The sequence below is a fragment of the Macrotis lagotis genome, chromosome 6 (genome assembly GCF_037893015.1).
Source record: "Macrotis lagotis isolate mMagLag1 chromosome 6, bilby.v1.9.chrom.fasta, whole genome shotgun sequence".
NCBI lineage: Eukaryota > Metazoa > Chordata > Mammalia > Peramelemorphia > Peramelidae > Macrotis > Macrotis lagotis.
The window spans coordinates 61,325,809-61,352,015 of NC_133663.1; the positions used below are offsets into that span (position 1 = coordinate 61,325,809).

The window sequence follows — 26,207 nt, forward strand, 5'->3', positions numbered from 1 at the left end:
CATCTTTTTATTTGTGAAGTTGTTTACTCAATTAAGAACATGTATTTAACTATCTTGAGGCTCAATTTCCCCTGAAATATATCAATATGGAGCATCATCAATGGAGCATCAATAATGTCTTCTTCAAACATAGTCTACTGTAACATAGGCCTTGTATCCTTATAGAAGATACAAGTAAGACTTTTTTCAAGTGATATTCCACAGTAGATCACATCTGACTAAAAGATGTGAAAAATATACAGTCTCATTGAGCTTATTGTTTGTTGAATATTTTTAAAGCACATTATTTAACAAAGAGACTTTCCATAGTTTTCTATTAGCAGGTTTACTACACAAGTCAGAATTCCTTGGAAAAATTGCAAGCAGAATTTTGTTTAACAAACTTCTGATAATTACTATTAATTGAAGTAAAAATAAGAAAGTATGTACTTACCAAAATTGCAGCCATTGTCATTGAGGAGAGCCAGCTTAGAGTTAAAAAATCAAAGAGAAATTACCTTTGGGGGTGTGATGCTGCTTGCATCACAAGGAGAGGATACATAATTGCTTAAAAATTTGTTCTCTTGGAGGTGGCTAGGTGGCACAGTGGATAGAGCACCAGCCCTGGAGTCAGGAGTACCTGAGTTCAAATCCGGCCTCAGACACTTAATAATTACCTAGCTGTGTGGCCTTGGGCAAGCCACTTAACCCCATTTCCTTGCAAAAAAAAAATACCTAAAAAGAAAAAAAAAATTGTTATCTTAATTCATGAAGAATGAAGATGAAGAATGTGTGACTTTTAGCATTCTATAAGTATTTTCTAAATTTAGACATATCTAGGATTCTATTGTTTGGGATAACTATAATTTTCATTGGCTTGATATTGAGATTAATTGAATTACTGATGATAAAATAAGCGACAAATTTTTATTTTTAAATGAAAGAAACAAAAGGCAATTCTAGAACTGAGATTAAGTCATTTTACAGGAGAAAGGAGAATAACTTCATTTTTTTAACCAATGGTGGAAAATGTTCCTGAGGTTCCCCCTGCTCCCAGATTCTTTTGGTTCATGGTATATCATTAAAGAGTTGAATTTCTTTCTGATGTTTCTACCTCTGCAACTGAAAAACAAGCTTTAAAGCTTTTCTTAGTTCATAGATGTTAATGACAATTGAACAATATTTTGCAAAGATATTCATCTTGGTCTAGTTAATAGTATTGTTCCAAATGACCAGTTATAGGATATTGACTATTTTTAGGCTGTTTTCTATGATAGGCTGTGTCCATTAAAACATGGTCGGAGTAAGATAGCATCATGGTATACTCAGTGGTCTGCAAGGAACCTCACAAATCATGGAATCTATTCATTTCATTTTACAGTTGAGTAAATTGATACCCAGAGAGATTGCTCAGTTAGCTAACCTAAGTTAGTTAAGCTCTAGCTTCATAAACAAAAATTTATTTGACCAGATACTACCAGAGTGTGTGTATCTTTTAAAAACAAGTTGGACATTTTGGAGTAGGTTTTTTTCCTTTAATTTTTTAATTTCTTTAATTTTTTCTTTAATTCATCTATATCATCATTTGAAAATTAACACTAGACTGAAATAAAAGAACCTACTAGTTTAAATTGTTCATGGACCACTCAAAAGTACCTATTTTAACAATTAAACAAAAATATTACGTTCCCCCTATTTGTCAAGCAGCATACTAGACAAGAGAAACCCCAAAATGATTAAACAATCCTTACCTTCCAGGAGGTTACAATCTAAAGTATTTATGGAGTACCTGCCACCCAACAGTGCTGCATGCTGTGAAGATACAAAATAAGCGTTGAATACAGTCCTATTCCTAAAACTATTCAAACACATACACCCCTATTAAGAAACAAGACCATAAATAAAATGCTATGGTTAAATGAATGATCTTTAAGTCCTTTCTGGTTCTAAAAGAAATTGTATTGTTAAATAATCATTTGTGGTGGTCAGTCATTTCTGACTCTTTGTGATCTTATATGAGGTTTTCTTGGCAAAGAGATTGGAACAATTTGCCATTTCCTTCTACAGCTCATTTTACAGATGAGGAAACTGAGACAAACATGGTTAAGTGACTTGACCAGGGTCACAAAGCAGATATGTACTCAGGAATACGAGTCTTCCTGACTAGGCCTGACAATCTATCCACTGTGCCATCTAGCTTCCCAGTCAAAAAAATAGGTTATAATAATAGAGAAAACATGATAAACATTGAGAAAATTCAGAGTCTCATGTAGATTAAAATAGTTGGGGAAGAGATAGAACTTAAGGTAAACATTGAAGGTACAAAGGGTTTTGGATTTAGACATCTGAGGGAAGGGATGGAAGTGATAACATAGAATAAAATCATAGATGTAAAACTGAGCAGTCTGTAAGAAGGTGGCTGGCCCAGGAAGTAAACTACAATATAGTTTAACAACAGCCTGGTGTCTTAGAGCCTTTCCTCTCATGAGATCAGAAAACTTCCCACTATGAAAGCCTTTGTATGATCTTTCTCATATGACTTGGGCAGGTTTCGTGAACTACAAACTCCAGGTCAATTTATTAGCATTTCCTTTATTTAATCTATTACTTTTCTCCCAAAGATCCTGAGACATTTTTGATGATGATGATGATGATGATAATTTTCATAATCTTCATATCTCTGGGAGGAAGTGAAAGACATTTTATACTAATTAGATGATATGACAAGAGTCTAAATCAGCTGCTCAGTAATAGAGCTGAGATGTCAGGTTTTCCAATACTCAGTCCTCTGAGGTAGACAGAAAGGAACATTGTTGATAAGATCCTAGCAGAAGTAGAAGAACACTTGTTGGCCAAATTACATCTTTATATAGTTCATTTAATGGTAGACCCTCTTCCATGTCATTTTCATATTTTTATATAGTAATGACATATATAAAATACTTAGTAAAATACTTTCTATCACTCACTCTCACTCTTTCACTCTCTCTCTCTCTGCCTTTGTCTCTCTGTCTCTGTTTCTCTCTCTGTGTGTCTCTGTTTCTGTCTCTGTCTCTCTGTCTCTCTCTCTCTCTTTCTCTCTTCTACCCCACCCCCCATTTTGCAGATGAAGTTGATAGCTACAGAAATTAAATTACTTGCCCATCACACAGCTAAGAAGTACTGACTAAAGTCAAGAATTAAATCCACATCTTATGACTTTAAGACTAATGGTGTTTCCACTGTCTTTCTGTTTGTCAAATCAAAATAAAAATAATAGTGATAATGATGTCTAATATTTAACCTACAATTGTCAGGCTCTTAACATTCTTTGCATAGGTTTCAAATGACCTTGTGAGGGAAGGTGCTACTTTTAGTCCCATATTATAGAGGTGGAAACAGAGGCGGGGAGAAATTAAATGACTTGTGTATGGGTGCAAAGGAAGATGTGGGCTTCAAACTCGGGTTTTCCAGACTCCAAGTCTAGAAATGACCATCCAAGTGGCTTGCTTCACAGGAAAGTGAAGTGGGAGTGCTTACCAAAAGCAAGTTTAGATCAGAATTGAGGCTATGATCTTAGCCTAAATAGTTTCCTGATTCCAGGTTCTTTAATTTCTCAAGGAAGGCATGAATGACAGCTTTAAATTACCATCATTTGCTCCCACTCTTTGAACAGTTGCAGTTTATAATGTCTGAGGAAGTCTTCTCAGCCCTGATGTGGAGGAGGGGAAAAGAAGGGGAAGGGAACAAATGGCCTTTCCTTGTGGGCAGTGATGGTCCTTTGACTCACTGAGAAATAGCCCTGACATTTTTGGGATGAAATTTTATCTAATCAACTCATCCATTAGATTTATGTTGTATATGATAAAGACCCTCAAAGCAAACATGAGTGCAAGAGGACAAGATCATAAATTGATAAAATAGAAGTAGAAAAGTCTGGATTATAATCAATTTGAAAAGTCAGTGCAACTAAACCTGAATGAAATATGATTCTGTCTGACTCTAACTTTATCTGTCTCTGACTTTCTGACTCTCTCTCTCTCTCTCTCTCTCTCTCTGTCTGTCTTTCTGTCTCTCTTGTCTCTCTCTCTCTCTCTCTCTCTCTCTCTCTCACTTTGTCTTTATGTTTCTATGTGTCTCCATCTCTGACTTTGTCTCTCTGTCTCTTTCTATCTTCTCTCTCTCTCTCTCTCTCTCTCTCTCTCTCTCTCTCTGTTTCTGACTTTGTCTTTATATCTCTATGTGTCTTCATCTCTGATTTGTCTCTTTGTCTTTTTCTATCTTCTCTCTTTGTTTCTCTCTCTCTGTCTCTCTCTGTCTCTCTCTCTCTCTCTCTCTCTCTCTCTCTCTCTCTCTCTCTCTCTCTCTCTCCCACCAAAAAAAAAGGAGTCAGGGTTAAATTTTCAGTGTAGCCTATGACCTGTTTCATATCCACTGAAACATTTTAATTATCAACCAAAGAGTTTATAGCACTGAACAGGAAGTCTGTTGTGGCCAAGACAGTTTCTAGTGGTCAGAAAGCATCGAGTTCTCAGAAAAGCATTTCTTTGCAATCTTATTAATATCGTTAACAAACCTCTCTGCTAGCTTAACCTTTTCCTGCCTCCATTTCTGAGGGCTATTTAAATGGTTTAAAAATATATGAAAATATTACCCTGATTTCTGCAATTATGGCTCCCTTTTAGCTAAGACAAATGCTGCCATCCATTCTGACACAAAAAGATTTAAGCTTTTGTGTTGGTCAATCCTTTATATTAGGTTCCTTTGTGTTCTGGACGATATTAAATACCCAGTAATCATATATGTACTATAAAAGAATGACCTTCATCACACAGATAGCTCATGGGTGTGCCTCTATTCTGAGACTGTTAGACTGTTAGTCTGTAGGAACTCAACCATATTTGATAAGTGCTAATCATTCTGAAACAGACCTAGCCACAGTGCTTTTAAGAAAGCAGCCCCATAGAAAGGAGGATGTGGTCTTCGGCTCCCAAATCTAAGAGATGTCTTTTGAATAGGAGTAGTCTTTATGTGCAACTTACTGAGAGATTCATGTCCTCAAGATCCAGGGGCTTCTAAGAGGAGAAGGCTATAGAGAATAAGATAGTGATGGAAAGAGGGAAACAAAGGAGACAGGGTCTTATAGTTGGAGCATTCCCCCTCTGTGATACTTTATCTTCTGAAGTTGTGTTCTTTGAAAAGTTATAAATCTATATTATTGCTGAATTGGAACCTGAATCTTGAACTCCAGTAGAGTAGCACATCACCTGGCCTGAAATCAGATATCTGGTAAATGTTCATTCAAGAGATATTTCCCTACAAAAGGCTTCTTAAGAGTGCAATGAGATCTTATCAAATCCATGCACTTAAATTCATGCATTTTTCTTGTGAGTGGAGTCCCCCAGATTCACAGTCATAGACTATTTACTCCTATTTTACATACAATTCTATTTATCTTATCTGTCTTATTCCCAAGGTCATAATACCTGAGAAGTAGAAAATTAAAAGAGAGATAGTAGCTGTTATTGGTGGCACACTGAGGGGCAGTGAAAAGTGACAACTTATAACCTGAAAGTGAAAAGAAGATATTATGCATAGCAGACTGAGAGCTAGAACTATCAGAGTATAGGATTATTACTGATATTGATTGGGAGGTCATCAAAAACATAAGATGATATTCTACTTACTCTATTTAGAAAATATATAATGTATTTTAGAAACATTTCTACCCAAAGTTTTTTTTTAATTGCTACTTAAGTGAATAATCCTTCAACTTTCTAGAATCTGAGACAGCCTCCTTGCATCTTTCTTAAAAATATGAAATTTTTCTAATGAAATAAAAATCAAGAGTATATGTGTATATGCATGTTTCTCTGTATACAACATACACATCCATATATAGATATAATGTGTATGCACATACATACATACACACCACCCAGCTATTTTTTGTCTTAACCAAGAGATAAAGTCTAGATAATAGAAACTTTCTTTGAATCCAAAAAATCATATATTAGGCATTATCTAAGGTTCCTTCTCCCATCAAAACTTTGAACAGAATTATCTGACAAATAAAGCAAAATTTTCTCACCATGTATTTCCTGTACATCCTTCCTCAAGGAATAAAAGCATAAAATCAAAAAGAGAGAATGATTTGAAATCTGATTAATAAACCCCAAATCACAGGAAGCACTTTATTGTGCTTTGAATTGAAAGAGTGTGAAGAAACCCATTCACACATATTCAAACTTGGCTGATGAATGATCTATAATATAACTTCTCAACTTTTAAAGCTTTAAATTTCAGTCAGAGATTACTAGTTTACATAGAGTTCTCTTTAGTTTTTAAAGGCAGTTTCAGTTTAAATGGCACCACAATGTCCTTGCTACTCCTCTTCCCATCAATCAGTGGTTCGGTAACATTGCTTATCTAAAGCATATTTTCTTTCAATGTCACTAATATCTTCTAGGCCCTGCCATAACACACTAATTTCTAAAGAATTAAATGGAGGAAAAGTGAGAAAAAGTGGGGATTGAATGTCAAACTACACAAAAGGAATAATATAGTACCATTTCTATCTCTAAATCTCTTGTATCCATCTCCTTCCCCAGTAATTAACTATTTTCATAAAGGAGTTCATGAATTTTTTTCCATTTTAAAAAGGACTCCTGTTTAAAAAAAAAAGAAGCAGTGAAATTGCATTTGTACCACTCATTAAGGATCATAAGAGCCTAGATTTAGAACTCTTCAAGTTCAGTTCCCTTATTTTACAAACAAGAAAGTCACTTATCCCAAGGTTGTACAGATTGTACTCAGGAATATTCCTCTCTCAGAATAATTCTTGTGTAAGGAATATGCTGTCAATATAAGATGTGTATCCACTTGAGATGTTCTAAATGTTTAGGCAGACCACTCAAGGGGAGGAATTGATAGCTGTCTCAGGAATCTTACTCACCCCACTGCAAGGCAGACTATAATTTCTGATTTTACAAGAGCACGAGAAGGGTCCATAATTATGAGATACCAGACTAGAATAAGATTTATCTGGTTGAGGGGGCATGATTTTTAGGTTCAGATATTGCTAACTTCCCTCATGGCTATCACTTAAAGGGGAAGGAAAAGAGAACCCTAAGCTTAAGCTCACTAGTTTGACTCCTTCCTAAGAAATGCTAGCTATACAAATGATCACCACAAATAGTGACTGATGAGCAAGTCAATTTATCCAAGCAAATAGAAAGATCAGAAAAGTCTCTCACATATGTGTGTGTGTGTATGGATATGTTATTGTTGTTGTGGTTGTTAGAATGTACTGGACAATATAGAGTGAATGGTCATTTTGGATAAGAGTGAAATGAGATCATACTCAACGAAGATGGACTGCTGTTTCATCCAAGGAAAATCTCCCCAAAATAACTAGGGAAGTGAGCTAGAAATAAGGGACAAGTTGAAGAGCCAGTGTCTCCTGCATGTCTGCAATAGAGTCTTCCTCTTTGATTCAGTTCTAAAGAGAATCTTAACCACGTGAGGCTCTCTCAAAGAAGAAATGAAAAATGTCTCATTTCCAAAGTTCTCATACCAGTTCTGTTATTCATTTATTTATATGAGGTTGTGTCAGCCTTCTCTCCACCAATTAAGAGTTCTATGCAAAATGCTCCAGACTTATATTAGAGAAATGTAGTAAAGAATAAAGTTAAACAAAAGATTTCATCAGAGGGTGGTGTAAGACTGAGAAGAAATATGGACAAGTGAAGTAACAAAACTGAGATTTCACTGATGGAAAACCTACTTGCCTCATTACTTCTCAAATTTGAGTTTATTATCTTTCTTCATTTGCCAAAGATATCAAGATAATTTGAGGAAGGAAGGTACCTAGCATGTTGATTGGAAGTCCTGGCAAACTTATAGAAGGATTTGAATGATGATGATGATATACATTAATTATACTTATAAGATGTATAATTAATTATAATTATTATTTACTTATAATTCTGTGTATAACTATATGATGCTAATTATATTTATAATTTCTATTTTAAAATACACATTTTAAAAGTAAATTAAATATTTAAAATGAATTATTTATTAAAATATTATATATATAGTTTGTATGCTATCTTGTATATGTATACATATATATGTCTACTATAAACATGTAGATTTTATAAATTAAATTGAATGTATAGTTCCTTATGTAATATATTTGTAATTTATTTTTATTACCAACTATAGCAACAACAATAAAGCACTCCAGGATTTGCAAAGTACTTTACAAATATCTCCTTTCAGCCTCACTATGACCCTGGGAGGTAACTGTTTTTATTAATCCCATTTTTGATGAGGAAAATGAGGCAAGGAGTTTAAATGACTTGTTCAGGATGATACACGGCTAGAAAGTATCTGAAGTCAGATTTGAACTCAGCTTTTCCTAACTCCAGGTCTCTCATTCTAGTACCTTTTAATCTTTTAATATGATTATGCTAATGTTAAACTCATTCCATATTTGGAAGATGATGGATCTTCTTTCTTATTTTTGTGGTCAGTTGTCATAATAACTTTTTTTTTTCTGTTTTAGACAGCCACAATTTCTTGGGATATTCAAACACTGTATTCTACTGTACCAGAAGATGCTGAACACAAAGCAGAAAATTTATTTGTGAAAGAGGTAACTATTAAGTGTCTAGTCATTCATTAATTTAGAAAACTTTCACCTAAATCTGTTTTGATACAATTTGTTGCCTAATTAGTGCTCTTTTCATATTAGGTAGGAACTTCTAAGCAGTGTGATTTTGTGATGCTTTGAAAGGAGTAATTCTTTAGCTTGTCTCATATCAAAATCACATTTATATTTATATAATATAAATTTTACCATAATTCAAATTTATTTTATAATATAAATTTTTATGAATATATATAAATTTTATGATTTAAATTTATTTTATACAAATTTATATTATATAGCTTTATATAATTTAAACTTATTTTATATATTTATATTATATAGTTTTACATAATATAAATTTTATATAATTTAAATTTATTTTATATGATTTATGTGTATGCAATATACATTACATAATATATAAAATTAAATTTATATTTATTTATATTACAGCCTCTTATTTGTTATTTTTCATTTACTGATCATTTTTTCCAGGCAAACTTTTTTCAACCTGACTCAAAATCTCCATAAGGAGAAATATTAAGCTGTTGACATTTGGAAATGGGAGGTGGGGCAGGACTATACAGCCAAATTATTAAAAGTGATTTAACACACTGTGTCTCACTTTTCTCATATACAAATATGAGTCTCTGAGTCTCTGAGGCACCTTTCAGCTCCAAATCAATGGTTTCATAAACTCACAAATTTGACCTCTTTTTTGGCAATGTGATAGATTAGAGTATCATAGATTTTAAATTGGAAGAAATGATAGAGTTCATCTAATCAAGCTCCTCATTTCTGAAGTGAACCAAAGGCTATAGAAGTAATGGGACTTATTCAAGGTCATGTAGAAATAGAAAGTAACAAAACTGGGATTTGAACCCAGACCCTCTGGTTCCAAATTCAAGGTGCCATCATTTGGGCTGCAGGATAATCTAAATTATGGAAAAAGACTGAATAATAATGCATCCTTAAGAAAAGTAATTTCTTATTTTCAGTTAGTAGCATAAGCTGATGACAGAAGGTTTCTCTGCTCTGTTCTAATGAATTAAGATCCATTTGTGAATAGTATCTTATTTTATATGGTGTAATTTTTTTCTCTTAAAAGAGTTTATTTTCTTTATTTTTTTCTCAAAAAGCATTTATTAAGTATATTTGAAAAATTCAGTTCAGTTAAACATATTCAAAGTAATTAAATTTTGAATTAAATTATGATAAATAAATCATATTAATTTTAAAGATTAAAATATTAATTATTTACAATTATTTAATTCAATTATACAATGAATATATTTTAAATATTAAAATTTTACTGTATTGATAGTCATAATTTCACCATAATTATGCATTCAAATTAAAATATGGGAAAGTTTGAATATTTTTAGGATACGTTCAAAATTATATATGTATATATATATATGTATGTATGTATTTTTTTTTGCTTTGAAAAATTTAGTGTAGACTTTAAATTTGACACTGTTGACCACTTTCATATGTCTGTTTTTCCCCCTAAACCTCACCTTTTCAAATAGAGGGTTCCCATTTCTGTCCAAAGCATCATCTTGAGATAATAATCTGCCAGCATTATCCTTAATGCCTTTATCTCTTTTATCCTACAAATCCAATCAGATGTCTACTCTTGCCTTTTCTAAGTTTACAACATCTTATACATATAACTCCTTCTCCCTAGTCACACAGCCACCACCTTAATTCAGGTTCTAATTTTTTCTTCCATAGAGTATTGCAATAACTTTGTAACTGTTCTTTCTTCAAGTCTGCAGTTCATTCTACACATTACTGCCAAAGTAATTTTCATTTAGTATGATCTGACCACATCTCTGCCCTATGCAATGAACACCAGTGGTTTCCTTTTGTTTTTAGGATAAAATATAAAATCCTCTTTTTAGTATTCAAAGACTTATACAACCTGTATTTCTAGCCTCATTGGACATTACTGCCTTCCTAAATCTGCAATACAATAAACTGGCTCTTTCTCTTTATCCTCACATGTGACATTCCATCTCTTATGGCTCTCTCCTCCCTATGGACCTAGCATGCATTCCATCCTGATTTCCACCTCTTAGAGTTACTCAGGCAAGATTACCAAAATGAATCCTTTCTTTACCCCAGCTGCTAATATGATTGCTTTTCAGTCGTTTCAGTTGTCTCCATGACTACTGAAATCGTTTGCCATTTCTTTCTCCAGATCATTTTATAGATGAGGAAACTGAGGCATACAAAGTTGACTTGCCCAGTGTCACTCAGCTAGTGTCTGAGGTTGAATTAGAGCTTGTATCTTCCTGACTCCAGGTCCCATACTCTCTCCACTATGCCACCAAGCTGCCTTAGTGTCCTCCCTCTTCTGTTAAGCTACTCTGTATATGTTATATTTATTAACTTCATACTGTATAAATTGTATTTGTACTTACCTCTTTCATTACAATGTAATCTTATAGTGAATGAGAATTCTTTCATTTTTATACTTATATTCCTAGAGACTAATAAGCACATAATAAATGATTGATAACTTATTGATTGATTTACTGAATTAGAATAACCTGAATTAATTTATTCAGTTCCATCTATGAGAACTGTTTACTACTAGTGTACAACCTGCTAGATCTCATATTCAAGTATTTATCAGTGTAAAATTTATATTCTCCAAATTAGAACTAACCAACTGCTCTGCCCTGGCTATCTCACCTGGCTCTCTTATCCTCCTTCTTGGCAAAACTCTCAGCTTGACAGTAGTTGAAAGGTAGTTTAAAAAATGAGCAAGTTGAATTTTTAACAGGAAGCTTAGAGGCAGCACCAATAAGGGAGAAATGATGGAACTCATACACTTCCTTGGCCTTCCCTAATTGCAGGAATATTAAAGAAAGAAATAATTGATAAGAACATTAAATATTGGCTGATCTGGAAGCAAACCAAAATAGAAGCTTCCTAAATATGTTCTCCACAAGTTAGGGATTGTTTCATCTGTCTTTATATCCTATATTCATGCCTAGACATAGTCAGTATTTAATAAATGCTCATTGAATGGAATAAATGGATTAATGAGATGTTATTCCTACCCTTTTTGTATTTGTGTCTAACCTGAGTAGAAAAGTCAAGATTTCATGTTATTCCCCATCCTTTTTGTATTTGTTTAACCTAAAAGTAGAAAACTCAAGATTCCATGTTATTCCCCATCCTTTTTGTATTTGTTTAACCTAAGAGTAGAAAACTCAAGATTCCATGTTACTCTCCATCCTTTTTGCATTTGTATCTAACCTAAAAGTAGGAAAGTCAAGATTCCTTGTTAATCTTTATCTTTTTTGCATTTGTGTTTAACCTAAGATAAGGATAGTCAGGATTCCATCTTATTCTATTGATTAAAATGCCCCATGAGACAGAATCAAAAGCTCTCACTCATTTTGTTTCACTATCAACCACACCACTCAAGTAGAAAGACATTCAACTGAGCTGACATCTTAGCCAGGTTTTGTGGATTACTCCTGGTATCATATCACTTTCTTATAAATGCTTTATAAAATGTTTTCCTCCCTTTTTTGTTTGGATCCTTCCTTGTCTAGACTCAAATTCCTGGCTGTCATCACTATGATTTTATGACCAGACTAGACATTTTTTAAAGAAGAGTTCATTTCTTTCAGTCATTTTTTTCTCAGTCTCTTTCTTTAAAACTATATTTTCACTTTTTTTCAGCATGTCTCCTATCCTCTCTTAATTTGCCATTTATGGACCTGCAATATTCCCTATCAGGTTTTTAACTTCTTAGTCAATAAATCAACAAAAACTCTGAAGTGTTTCCTATCTACCAGACAATGACTTAGATTTTGGGTTTAAAAATAAGAAAGTTAAATTCTCTGCCCTCAAGGAGTTTATATTCTTATAGGGGAGAATTTATGTGTTTATTCAACACATTTATTCTGAGGTTATCTGGGAGAAGAAAAGAAATTGGAATTCCTTATAAGGAAGGTAGCATTTGAACTGAGTCAGTATTTGCACCGAGCTAGTGCAAAGATATAGAGAAGAAACAAGGACCCTGAAAGACCCTTTCACCATCAAAGAGCAGTTCAATTCTGGGGCCTAAACTAGGCAATCTTCAATGTCTCTGTTTGGGGTCAGATTGTGAGGACTTTATAAAAGAAGCTCCAAATGTTCTAATGAACCTGGTATTGATCTTACTCCTTTCAGTATGCTCTAAGATTTCTTCTCTAAATGGCCTAATTCCCAATTAGGGAATTTGCAATTCCCCGAATTTCCCAAATCTGATCTAATTCAGATTCATTATTGTCTGGGGTATATCAGAGCCCCTGCAGTTGAAGGTATGGTGCCATTACAGTTAGCAAGCTTTTATTTTACCAACTTTCATAGGATCATAGATCCAGAATTAAAAGTAACCTCATCCAATTCTCTCAATTTACTGATGAGCACACTAGGATCAAAGAGATAGAGTGATTCACCATGGTCCCAACAGATAAGAAATGCTGAAGTGAGATTTGAACTCAAATCCTCTAACTCCAAATCTCATGCTCTTTCTATTGTATTGATGTTTTCTTGTGTCAAATGAGTGCAAGGAGACTCCACAAGACAGCACAAAACAGAAGAGCTATTAGGGTGGGATTGCTGGGCAGCAAACAAGTACAAATTTGATTTGAATAATTTCATTCCTTCCAACTGTTTCCCTATTAGAGTACCTGAATATTTTATCAGGAATGATGAAAAATATTCTGATTTTCATATCAATGTTGACTTTTTTAATTGGAGTTAATTTTAAAAAAAAACCTTTTCCCTCATTTTATCTATTATCATTCCATGCTTCCCTATATGCCCATCATTTAAACAGAAGGCATAATATGTGACTTACTGCTTTCAATATGCTTCAAAAATCAATATTAATTTCACAGGTGGAGTTTTGCACTGCTCCAAGCAGCAGTTATATTTTTCCAGAATGAACTAATTAGCACAAAACCTTATTCATCCTATTTATCATCTATTTTGTCTAAGAGAATGACACTGAAAATTGTGAAAGTGAAAGATGCCAAGTATTTAAAGCCAACAGCAAACAAGAAATATTTCTTAAGTTATCATTAATGGGAGAAGAGTGATGAATAGGCTCTAGAAAATATGCTATTCTAGTTGCTGAGCGGTCCCTAGTACCCTCCATTAGATTGTGCACTCCCTGAGGGCGGGGACTGTTTTATGCCTCTGATGCATTTTTTATTTGTACTGTACATGGAATGGGGAAAACACAAATAAAATTTGCTTAAATTTCTGTGTTTAAAATTGCATGGGACAGGGGGTGGCTAAGTGGCACAGTGTATAAAGCACCAGCCCTGGAGTCAGGAGGACCTGAGTTCAAATTCGACCTCAGACAATAATCACCTAGTTAAGTGGCCTTGGGCAAGCCACTCAACCCTTGCAAAAAAAAAAAAAAAATTACATGGGACAGTTGAGGTAGACAGATAAGTATGATCCAAAGGTAAATAAAACTGAACAATGAGGGTGCAAAACAAATAGTAATTTAAGCTGGAAAAGATCAGATGTAACCAGTGTGATTGTTAAAGGGGATGAAAAGCTACACAAAGGAAATAAAGTGATGTGAGTGAGAGGTGAGTGAAATGAAGAGGAAAAGTGAAACTTTCAAAACGTGAAAGACAGACTGGCAACTCAGTGGATATGAGGGGATGAGAGGACAAAGAAGAGTTCAAAACCTGTGAGATTTCAACTGCAGCCAGTTAGGAGGGCATTGTCATCAGGAAAAATAAAGAAGTTAGAGAAGGAGAGGGTTTAAAAGAGATTGTTATGAGGTCAGTTGACTTTGAAAGACAAGCATAAATGTTTAGGATAAATTTGAAGATGGAAGACTAATGCTCAGGGAAGATGTTGGGTCTGAATATATAGATTTGGAAATCATCTGTATAAAGGAGGTAATGGGAATGGATGAGATCACACAGGAAGAGGTAAAGAAAATAAGAGGACCAAAGACAGATCTTTGGGAAATGAATACATTAACAAAAGGGAGAAAGATGATCATCTGTCAAAAGGTCTTGATTATAGAAAAAATCAAATATCTGCAACTTTTTTTCAACCACACTTCATATGACATGGTCTCTAGGTCACTCCCTGTCCCAGTTGCTGAAATATATTTTTTTGCAAATGTTCTTCTTCAGACTATTAACAATACAGAAGCAAAATATGTTAACCTTTCTACTTTTGCTTTGCATCATTAACTTTACACTTTTTTCTGTGGTAGGGAAAGTGAATGTAGACACAGTATAACAGCCCTTTGGAAATGAGAAATGGGAAGGGCTGTCATTATCTGAAGCTCATAAATGGTATAAAATTAACATCTACAAAACATCCCCATGTGTGTTTTTTATTTGCTTTTTTCTGTGTAGAGACAGCACCACTTCCTCCCTCTGGGGTAAAATCAAAGGGACCTATAAATAGGTTGCATACTTCATACACAGAATTTGTGCAACAAAATCTTCCTTTTAATATACACAAAGGGAATATATAAGGCAGGAAACTCCACTTTCTAATTAAAACTGAGCTCTTGGTATGGTTTCACTTGGCAAATCAACACGAAGAAGACAATCTTATGTATTGAGTCCTTGGAGGTAGAACCACAGTGCTTGGGGACCACTAAGGCTGACTTAACCCCCACCCCACCAAAAAAAAATACTTGTGGTATAATTAAATAGCAAATTACTCTCCTCCACAGATGCCATGATTCCTCTGAAGTTCCTGAAAATGCACATTGCAATATTAGATAGGGAACAAGAGTAGAAGTCAAGAAAATCTGAGTTCAAATCTTGTTTCGAATACTTATTAGCCTCTCTGGTCCTAAGATGAGGATAATAACAGCATTTACTTCACAAAATTGTCTTAAAGAATAAATGAAATTATATATATATATATATGTATACACACCAACATACATACATCTGTGTGTATAAAGAACTTTGCAAAACTTAGTGTCATAAATTGCTAATATTATTAATAATATTATTTAATCAGCTATTCAAAGCATAAGATAAAGAGAAAGCTATAAACATATAAGGAACTGGATTCTCTCATTGACCCATTGCTTTCAGGAAATTCAGTGGCATTGGCCAATAACTGTACACTGTCCTCTGTGTCCAGACATGTGAGGTAAAATTGATGCAATATGACTCAATGGAGAGTATATTTTACAATGAGGACCCAGTTTCATATCCTAAATCTGTCAGTTGTTTTTTATTTGACCTTTGGAAAAGTCATTTAATGCTTCTAGACTTTATTTCCTCTTTTGGTAAAATAAAGTATTTGAATTTTGAAACTTCAATGGTCTTTTCAGGTTATCAATATGAAAGAGGGGATCAGTTCATTCTGCTTGACCCTCAAAGGCATGACAGTTGCAGGATCAGACTGCTACTCCTTGTAAAGAAAACATTTTCTTTCTAAGCTATCATAAGAATAGTGGGTTCCCCAAGGAAGCCATAGGCTCTTCATTAAGACTTTCAAACCATAGCTCCATGATCACTTTTTAGGGAAGCCTAGGTGCAGGCTGGATCAGATAACCTTGGAGATGCCTTCAAGATCTTTGATTCTGATTCACTAAATTATGTCATCCTGAAGAGAGATAGATTAATAATGGGATGAGGAAATGAGATGAAATGAAGAAGCAAGGAATCCTGGACCTACCTACCCTGAAATAACAAGGTTTAATTAACAGGTAAGCATAAACCAGGAACAGACCAGATAGGGTGGTTTTTTAAAACTTCCTTGTCACAAGGCACAGGCCAATGGTAGGAAGAGAATAGCCAACTAAATGAAAACTCAATCGAAAGTCATTTTTAAGTACCTCCTCTTTGCCAGGTACCATAGTTGGTGCTGAAGAGACAAGGAGAAAGAATAAAACCATTACCCAGACTTAATCTTCCATGGCAAGAGAATAAAAGGGGTAATCTACTCCTGATCCAGTGAAAAGCGGAAAACAAACTCTCATATTCAGCCCCTACTGGTAGATCAGGGAGGAAGCATCTGGAGATTAGTTGGGATGACTTTTCCAAAGCTAGAAGTTATATCATCATTCATGGTTATGCATTCCAAGACATCCCTACAGTCAGAAAGGAAATCAGAAGGGAGTTTTGGAAATCTGATACTACCAATCAGTCAATCAATGAATAAACAAACATTTACTTAGTGCTTACCATATAATAGACACTGGTCTAAGAAAAATTTTACAGCTGAAGCCCTAATTGGGGAAATAGAAGGAAAGGATGGGGGAAGGCAAGAGTTTCCTCTTACATTACTAAGTCCAGTTTTAAATTATTAAATGAAAGGAAATGAGCACAGGGTTCAAAGCACAAATGAACTTATCCCTTGTCAATCTTCTCTGAAATTAATATCTGACTTTTGTGATAGAACAGGAGTTCTTAACCTTTTTATGTATATGTGTGACAGAATACTTGGAAAGGCAGATAACACTAATGGACCCCTTCTTAGCACTATTTTTAAATAAGTTTTTATTGAAGTTATTTTTGCAATATCATAGTTTACCCCAATACCTCTTCTTCTCACCTTCTCCAAGAGCTATCCCATATAATAATTTGTATTTTTAAAGAGAAAACAGTAAAAAAAATCAGTTTTACTATTCAGTACATCAAAGATGTTTGAAAATATGTACAATGCACAATATTTATGAACCTCCCACTTCAAAGGGGTGAAAGGGAGCATCTTTTCATATGTCTTCTTTGGAGACATACTCATTCTTTATGACTTGACAACAGAATAGTCTATATTTGGAGGGATTGTAGGAAGACAGGCATACTGCTTGCTGGACTTGCAAATAAATACCATTATTTTGAAAATTAATTTTCAATCATGCAAACAAAATAACTAAAATGCCCATACCTTTTCATCTAAACATTCCATTATTAGTCTTATACCTCTAGAAATCACTTTTAAGAAGAAAATCCCTATATTACACAAAATATAGCAGCACTTTTTTGTGATAGCAGAATTAGAAACAAAGAAGTTGCTTATCTAATAGAGAATGAATGAATGAACAAATTATGGTATATTCCACTTTAAGAAATGTTAAGTAAGAAAAAAAGAGACCTATGGTAAGACCTACATGAACTGATACAGAGGGAAAGAAGGAGAACCAAGAAAACAAAACAATGATTACATCATTGAAAATGGAAAAAAACAAACACAAAAGCATCAGAATACTATTTTTATTTTTAGAATACTATATAATTTTAAAGATTATATTTTATAGAATACTATATTTATTTTTCAATGTATAATTTAAAACACAGAATTACAAAGGAAACCAAATATCTTGAAATTCAGTTATAATAACATTATAGTTTCCAAGTATTTCTTGTCTATATATAGACCCTTTTAGAGGTTCAAGCTAAAGATTCATGTCCTGAAAATTTTTTCAAAGATTTAATAAAACTGAGATAGTTTAGAGCCAGCAAGACCTTGACACCACAACATAACTAAGTCACAGCATGACAAGGAAATTTACAAATATGATTAAACCAGGGGTTTCTTTATAAACAAACTCTTAAAGATAAATGTGTAGAGTAAATCTTTGTTTAATAACACTATCTCACATTCAAATAACACTCTTCTATATATGCAAAGCTGTGAGGGGGTAGTGTTGTAAGTATCGGTATCTTTATTTTACAGTTGAGAATCTACCCAGCCAGATGAGATTTGAACTCTGACTGTAAAGATATTGTCACCACTTTGTCTTTAACTTCCATATTATTTTTGGAAGATTCTTCCCCCTTCTGAAAAATTTTGCTCCAATAAGCAACAAAATAAAATCCAATTTTAAAATGTTAGCATGCCCTTAGAGAGCATTCTTACATCTATTTGAATCTCTGAGCCACAGGAAAATGCTGCAGAGTGCATTAAAACAATGGAAGTATTTCACAAATAGCCAATATTGAAGGTTGTAGGGAAATAGGCACTCCTACATTGTTGGTAGAGCTATGAATCAGAATAAATAGTTTTTAAATTTGCAAGTTCTTAGCAAATATTACCTTGTTTTTTGTCCTCACACCACCAACTTGGTGTTCAGGCACGATCATTATCCCTATTTTAAAAGATGAGGAAACTGAGGTGGATAAGGGTTAAGTGATTTGTCTAGGGCCACACACAGCTAGTATTTGGTCTGAAGTCAAATTTGTAATTCAATCTTCCTGAGTCCAGGGCCAGTGCTCTCTTTACTGTGACACCTAGATGCGTCTGATGACCTCTTAAATACAATTATTTTTTTGTGGTATTTTCTCCTTCCCCTTTCTCATTTTTAATTAATTATTTCTAATTGATTCTAATCTAATTGATTGACCATGACAGGAGTGAGGAGATGCCATGACATAGAAAGTGAACTGGATTTGAGTGAGGGGCTGCTGTGCTAAGTCACAAGCCTGATTTTTCCTCTGGAACCATCTGGGTCTGGGGACCAGATATGATTCAAGAAAACTGGAGATGACCCTTGATGCAAGGGAATCAGGGTTACATGACTAGCCCAAAGTCACACAGCTAGTACCAAGTGTCTGACATCACATTTGAACTCAGGTCCTAAATTGCCATGTATTTAAATACAAAGGAAATACCTTTAAAAAGTGAAAGCATACTTCATTGGAACAGACTGTGTCATTAAAAAAAAAAAAGATTATCCCAACATGAGAAGAGAAAAAATTATAACTCTAATGGCAATTCCTCATTTGCAAAGTGGTTGGACTTAGTGGTCTCTCGATCTCTTTTTAACTATTATGTCGGTACCATATTGTGCTGATAGACTTTCTAACAGTAGGATTGCTCGTGGGGCAAATGAGATAATGGATGGACAGTCTTTTGTAAACCTTTAGGAGCTATAGAAATATGAGTTTATATTACTATTATGGAACGGGACCAGGATTATAAATCTTCAGTTCCTCTTGTTATAGGAAAATGTACTTTGGGGGAGGGGAACTTGAGAATTGATGTGGATTCATCTGAGTGATGAATTCATCAGGTTCTCTGATTCATGAGAGTAAGAAAAAGGAATTAATTTTAATTTTACAGGTTACTACAAAAGTTCCCAAATTACTATTAAGTTCTTTAACATTTGCCAGGTTTAATGGAGGATTTTTGAGCAGAAGTGTAATATGACCATCTAAATCTAACGACTTTAAGAGAGTGAGTTTTTAGAAGTAGTGAAGTTTAAGTGGTGAAGTCGAGCATCAAGCTAAACTGGTGAAAGAATTCAAGGACAGCTAGAGAGGAAAGAGAAAGAGCCATAAGATGTGACTGGGTTTAGATCAATTTGGACTCCAGCATGGAGAAAGGGGGTGGACCAAACTTCTAATAGAAAGCCTGCCTGCTTCTTGTGCAGGGAAGAGACAGAGAGAGGGTGTCAAGAACTGACCCATCTGGACATGACTAGAGTCATTCATACAGCTCAGAAGACTAAGAGCCAGATAAATGGAGAAAGGGACTGACATGAATTTACATTTGAAAAGAGGATTAAGCTGAATAATAGGGAGGGAGTTTCAAAGACCCATAGAAAATGTCAGAGGAGCACAGATAATAGATCCTTAATATTACAGAAAAGACTAGACAAATATTTCTCCTTCAATGCTCTGTTTGTAAGAAACACTTATCTTTCTGCTACAAATCACAACTACTAATTCACCAAAATCCTTTTGTGTCTCATGTGATTATACAAAACTTAGGTAAAATACATTCTTGCTTGCATGGACCTTAAATTCCCATATGGTGATTTGATTCATACATAAATACAGTTATAATTAATAGAAGTTCAAGTACAGTACTATGGGGTTATGGAACCAGCAAAGGGTCCATGGTCAATATTCCTTTTGAGTTAGGATTCAAAGAGTGGAGAGAAAGTCATCTGTTGAAGAGCAAAGTGAATGGCATTTTAATTAAGAGTTGGGAGCAAAGGGGAGGCTAGGAGCCCTGGAGTCAGGAGGACCTGAGTTCAAATGTAGCCTCAGACACTTAATAATTACCTAGCTGTGTGGCCTTGGGCAAGCCACTTAAGCCCACTACCTTGCAAAAAACCTTTAAAAAAAATAATTTAAAAAAGAGTTAGGAGGATGATAAAAAAGTTTATGTGTATGTGTGACTGGAGCCAAGAGTTTATAGAGGAGACAAGTATGAGATAAGAATGGAACAGAAAGGGAGTACCATATTGTAGAACATTTGTAATCCTATGCTAGGGGATTTTGCTATACTAATGGAGAATTTTGAGCAGAAGTATGATACGACCATCTAAATCCATCAATTATTCAATCCGTAAGCATTTAAGAATTTACTATGTGTGGAAGGCACTGATAAAACATGTCCAAAAATGGAACAGTCCTTTCCCTCAAGAAGCTTTACCAGCCTACTATGAGAAATATCATTAATACATTTAAGTTTATATTGCATGTATGCAGAATAAATATGAGATCATTTATCAGGCTTGACTAACATCTGAGGGATTAAGAACAGCCTATTTTGGGAGGTGTATTTGAGTTTCAACTATGAAAGGAAATAGGGATTCTAAGAAAAAAGAATTAAAGAGGGACTATGAAGCTAAGAAAATACAAGATGGAATGTCATGTGTGCATTATGAGTTAGTAGAGGTCAATAATTGTCCTTTCATAATATCAGGGAGGTGCTACCATGACAAGCTCATGAATTGGATCTGAGTGGGGGTGGGGGGGGAGAAGAAATGGAGGGCTGTGAGCACTAGGCTTAGAATCAGGAAGACTCATCTTCACGAGTTCAAATCTGGCCTCAGACACTCATTAGCTGTGTTGGCCCTGGGTACATCATATAACTCTGCCTCAAATTACTCAACTGTAAAATAAGCTGGAGAAGGCAAGAAAACCCCAAATGGGTTTTTTGAAGAACTGGATATGACTGAAAAAATGGTATAAACAACAAAGGAGAGTAAAATTTTATCAGGCAAGGAAGGTAGGATGAATAATGATTCTGAAAGCCTTCAAAATGCCAAGAAAAAACATTCATATTTGACCCTGAAGGTAATAGGTAGTCACTGGGGGTTTACTGAAAAGGGGAGTAGCATTATCAGACTTTAGGGATTTGGTAGCTTTGTGGAGGATGGATTAAGGAAGGAAGAGCCTTTAGAGGATGATTTTTATGAAGGAATGTCTAGATGAAAAATTTAACTTGAATCCTAATGGGCTAAATTCTACCAAAGAAAATTTGCCTGTATTTTCCTGTTGATTAATAATAATAATCCCCTTACACATATTCTAGGAAGAAATTAATCATTAAGATTATAATAGCTGTCTCTTTCTCTGGCATATTTCATTACGTGATTTAGAATTATTATCTCAATATTATCATCACTGATATATATTTGCAAATGATTTTGAGTATTTCTATTATTATGTTACCTAAATTTCTCAGTTTAATGCATCTCTGGTTTGTGCATTTGCTTACTAACCAAACACCAGGTATTACTTAATACTGAGAAATAATCCATCATTTTCTAAAATGTAAGCCATAAATATATTGAAATGAGTTGAAGATGGAATTTTACCAGATGACTTTTAATTTTGTTTTATTTTCCATAATTGATGCTTCTTCTTTAAGAGTCTGAAAGATACCTTAATCTCCCTGTGATTGTATGTTTATTTATCTTGTCTTAAGGAAACACAGGGAATGTTTGTAATTTTTGCAGTGTAAACAATTAAGTCAGCATTCTATAACAATATATTAATTAATTAATTAATTAATTAATTGGTTTTTTGCATTCATATACACACATATATTTTTAAATAACAAAATTTCCTTCCACCCTCCCTTCCCACCCCCCTCCTCTCAGCAGCAAACAGCCAGGTTAGCATTGTACATATATATGTTTGATAAACATGTTTACAGATTAGTCATTTTCAGTATAAGGAATCAGGATCAAAGGAAAGAGATATATAAAAAATAATTTTAATTAAGAGGTCACCAGAGTCTGAAGGGTTGTTTTTTTTGTTTTTTGTTTTTGTTTTGTTTTGTTTTTTCTTCCTCTGGATGGAAGTAAACATTGTCCATAACTAGTCTAATATGGTTGACCTAAACTGTGTGAACTGCTGAGAGGAGCTGCTTCCATCAAGGCTGATCATCTCACAATTTTTTTATTATATAAATATTTTATTTGTTTTCCAATTATACACAAAGTAGTTTCTAGCTATCATTTTTGTAAGGTTTTGAATTTTACAATTTTCGCTCACCCTCCTTTCTCCTCCCCCTCTCCCTACCCCGACAGAAGACAATCTGATAACTTTTACAGATCATCTCACAATGTTGCTAATGTGTACATTGTTCTCTTGGTTCTGCTCCCTTCAATCAGCTTCAGATCCTGTAAGTCATTCCATGCTTCTCTAGAGTCCTACCAGTTATGGTTTCTTATAGAACAATAATATTCCATGTATTCATGTACCATAATCTGTTTAGCCAATTGCCAATTGATGGGCATCCCCTCAATTTCCAATTCTTTGCCACTACAAAAAGATCTGCTGTGACCATTTTGGAACATATGGGACTTTCCCCAATTTTTATGATTTCTTCTGGATATAGGTCTAGAATTGGAATTGCTAAGTCAAAGGGAATGAACATTTTAATTCTCTTTGGGCATAGTTCCATATTGCTCTCAAGAATTGTTGGATTTGTTCACAATTATACCAGCAATGCTTCAATATCCAAAACCTCCAACACTGATCATCTTCCATTTATCTCAGCCAATTTGATAGGTGTGAGGTGATACCTTATAGTTGGTTTAATTTGCATTTCTCTATTCAATAATGATTTGGAGAATTTTTTCATATGATTATGCATAACTTTAATTTCTTCATTTGAAAATTGTCTATTGATATCCTTTGACTATCAATTGGGGAATGACATGTAACTATAAGTTTGATACAATTCTCTATATACTTTAGAAATGAAACTTTATCAGAACTCCTAGTTATGAAGATTGTTTCCCAGCTTTCTGTTTTCCTTCTAATTTTGGCAGATTTTATTAGTGCAAAACTTTTTAATTTAATATAGTCAAAATCATTCATTTTGCAGTTTATAATGTACTCTAATTCTTGTTTGGTCATAAATTTATCCCCTTTCCATAGATAATGTCCTGGTCTATTAATTTATCTATGGGGGTTGCCTTTTATGCCTACTTCCTGTTCTCATTTTGACCTTATTTTGGTATAGGATGTGAGATGTGGGTCTATGCCTTGTTTTTGCAAACTATTTTCCACTTTTCCCCACAATTTTTGTCATAGTGAGTTCTTATCCCAGAAGCTGATGTCTTTTAATTTGTCAAACAGCAGATTGCTGCATTCATTGCTGCAGTTTCTTTTGAATCTATCCTAATACACAGATCCATTGCTCTATTTCTTAACCAGTACCAGGCAGTTTTGATGACTTCCACTTTATAGTATAATTTAGATCTGATAGAGCTAGTCTACCTTCCTTTATAATTTTTTTTATCAGTTCCCTTGCTATTCTTGAACTTTTGTTGCTTCAGATGAATTTTGTTACTATTTTTTCTAGCTTGGTAAAGTAGTTATTTGGTAGTTTGATTGGTATGGCACTGAATAATTTAATTTAGGTAGAATCTGTAGCAATTTATTACAAGCATCAATATAAAGAAAGCCTCGTGTTAACCAACAAGCTTTAGTTCAGGGCTCTTTACACAAAGTCATCAAAACTCAACTCTGTAAAGTAAGTCACCATCAAAATGCTGCAGAAACTGGAACAGAGACTTTTTATAAAGACATCCTTTTTCTTATATGGATCCAACAATAAAGGAATCAAGAACAATTTGGGGTAAGGGGTGGAGTTGATTGTACTCATCTTGTACTGATGGTAATATTCATGATGAGGTTAAAAAAGGGAATCCCTATACAAACATTGATTTCTTTAGCCCAGATGCATAGAAAACTTGTTTGGCCAAAACTCAGGCCACAGAATCTCCCCATTCAGTATTTTTCCTTCCCTATACAACTCTTAGCCCATTAAAAAAAAAAAGCCTAGCATACACATTACCAATTCAGAAACCTAGCATATTTTCTACAAACTTAACACTGTCTCCCTCTTTGCTTCAGAAAATGCTTTTCACAGTGATAATCTCATTTGTTAGTGGGTTTCTTGCTGAAATATTTTTTCCCCAAAAAATCTCCTAATTTGGGAGTAAATCCATTCTTTGGGATTTGAGAGATTTTGATCACATTGTTTTAAAAATGAAGCATTAGTATAAAGCTAAAGATTTTTTCTTATTTTTTAAAAGGCTGTGTTTTGGGGTGGCTAGGTGGCACAGTAGATAGAGCATTGGCCCTGGAGTGAGGAGTACCTGAGTTCAAATCCGGCCTCAGGCACTTTAATAATTACCTAGCAGTGTGGCCTTGGTCAAGCCACTTAACCCCATTGCCTTGCAAAAACCTAAAAAGGAAAAAAAAGGATATGCTTTGTTTAATATTGATCTATGTTTAGTATGGTTATAAATATAGAACATACCAGATTGCTTCCTGTCAGAGGGAGGGGAAGGAATGGAGGGAAGGAGAAAAATTATAAAACTCAAAACCTTCTAAAAAATGATTGGTAAAAAACTACTGTTGCATGTAGTTGGAAAAACAAATAAATAAAATATTTTTTTTAAAAAGAAAGAAAAAAGAAAGGATATGCTTGTTTTTAGAATTAAATTATGATTTATCCATGGTCACATGCAGCCATCCTGTTCATTTTATAGATGAAGGAATTGAGTCTTGGAGACATTCACAGACTTACCCAGGGTCACAAGAATAGATCAGATCAGAACTAGGACTGGAATCCAGGAACCAGGACTTCAAAGCCAATTTTTTTTTTTGCTTTGCTGCTTGGAGGATGTTTATGTGCTACAAGAATATAGATTGTCCCACAATGGGAGCATTATTGAAATGGAAGCATCTGAGCTCCATTTTCTTTCATTCCAATTCATATTAAATTAAATACAACTGGAAAGATCGTATAAGAGAGTTGAAAAGAAACCCCTTGACCTGTTTTCTTTATCAGAGCTGGGGGAAACTTTCATTTCTATCCATAAATTCCACTCCCTCCCTTTCCTTACCATGCAATTCCCAGCAACACCCTGCTTCTCAAATGAACTACTTAAGCCCTCAGACTTGAAGCACTGCACAGTTTCTAAATCGACTTTCTCTTCTCCATAGTGAAAACAGTTGTACAATGTTTGGCAAGAAGTGAATGAAAACACAGATGTATAAACCAGAGACTTGTGAAGTGTAGGAATGAGGAAAACCCTTCTTCAGTTTGAACCGAAGAACTTAATCATAATGAATTGTAAACCTGATTTGATTCCTAAAAAGAGGAAGGTGGATCGCAGAATTATCAATGAGTCAATTATGCAACTGCTCTGAAAAATCCTTCATGGAATCCAACCAAGAAACTTACTATAGAGTCAGGGGTGAGGGAGATAGTCTTAGGTCAGACTAACTCAGACACAACTGAAGGTGGTTGAATTTGAATGGGCCCATAGTGGCTCCAATGGCTTCAGGAGTTAATGTGTTGAAAATTAAAT

At 34.2% G+C, this 26,207-nt stretch overlaps 1 protein-coding gene across 1 annotated transcript in view; it reads left to right on the forward strand.

Annotated features, from left to right (window-relative positions):
* The window catches only part of DOCK10 (dedicator of cytokinesis 10), a 392,886-nt gene that overhangs the window by 162,115 nt on the left and 204,564 nt on the right, over positions 1-26,207 (forward strand). Inside the window, exon 3 of the mRNA XM_074192737.1 lies at positions 8,531-8,620. Coding sequence (XP_074048838.1) covers positions 8,531-8,620 — 90 coding nt within the window. The remainder of the gene's footprint in view (positions 1-8,530; positions 8,621-26,207) is intronic.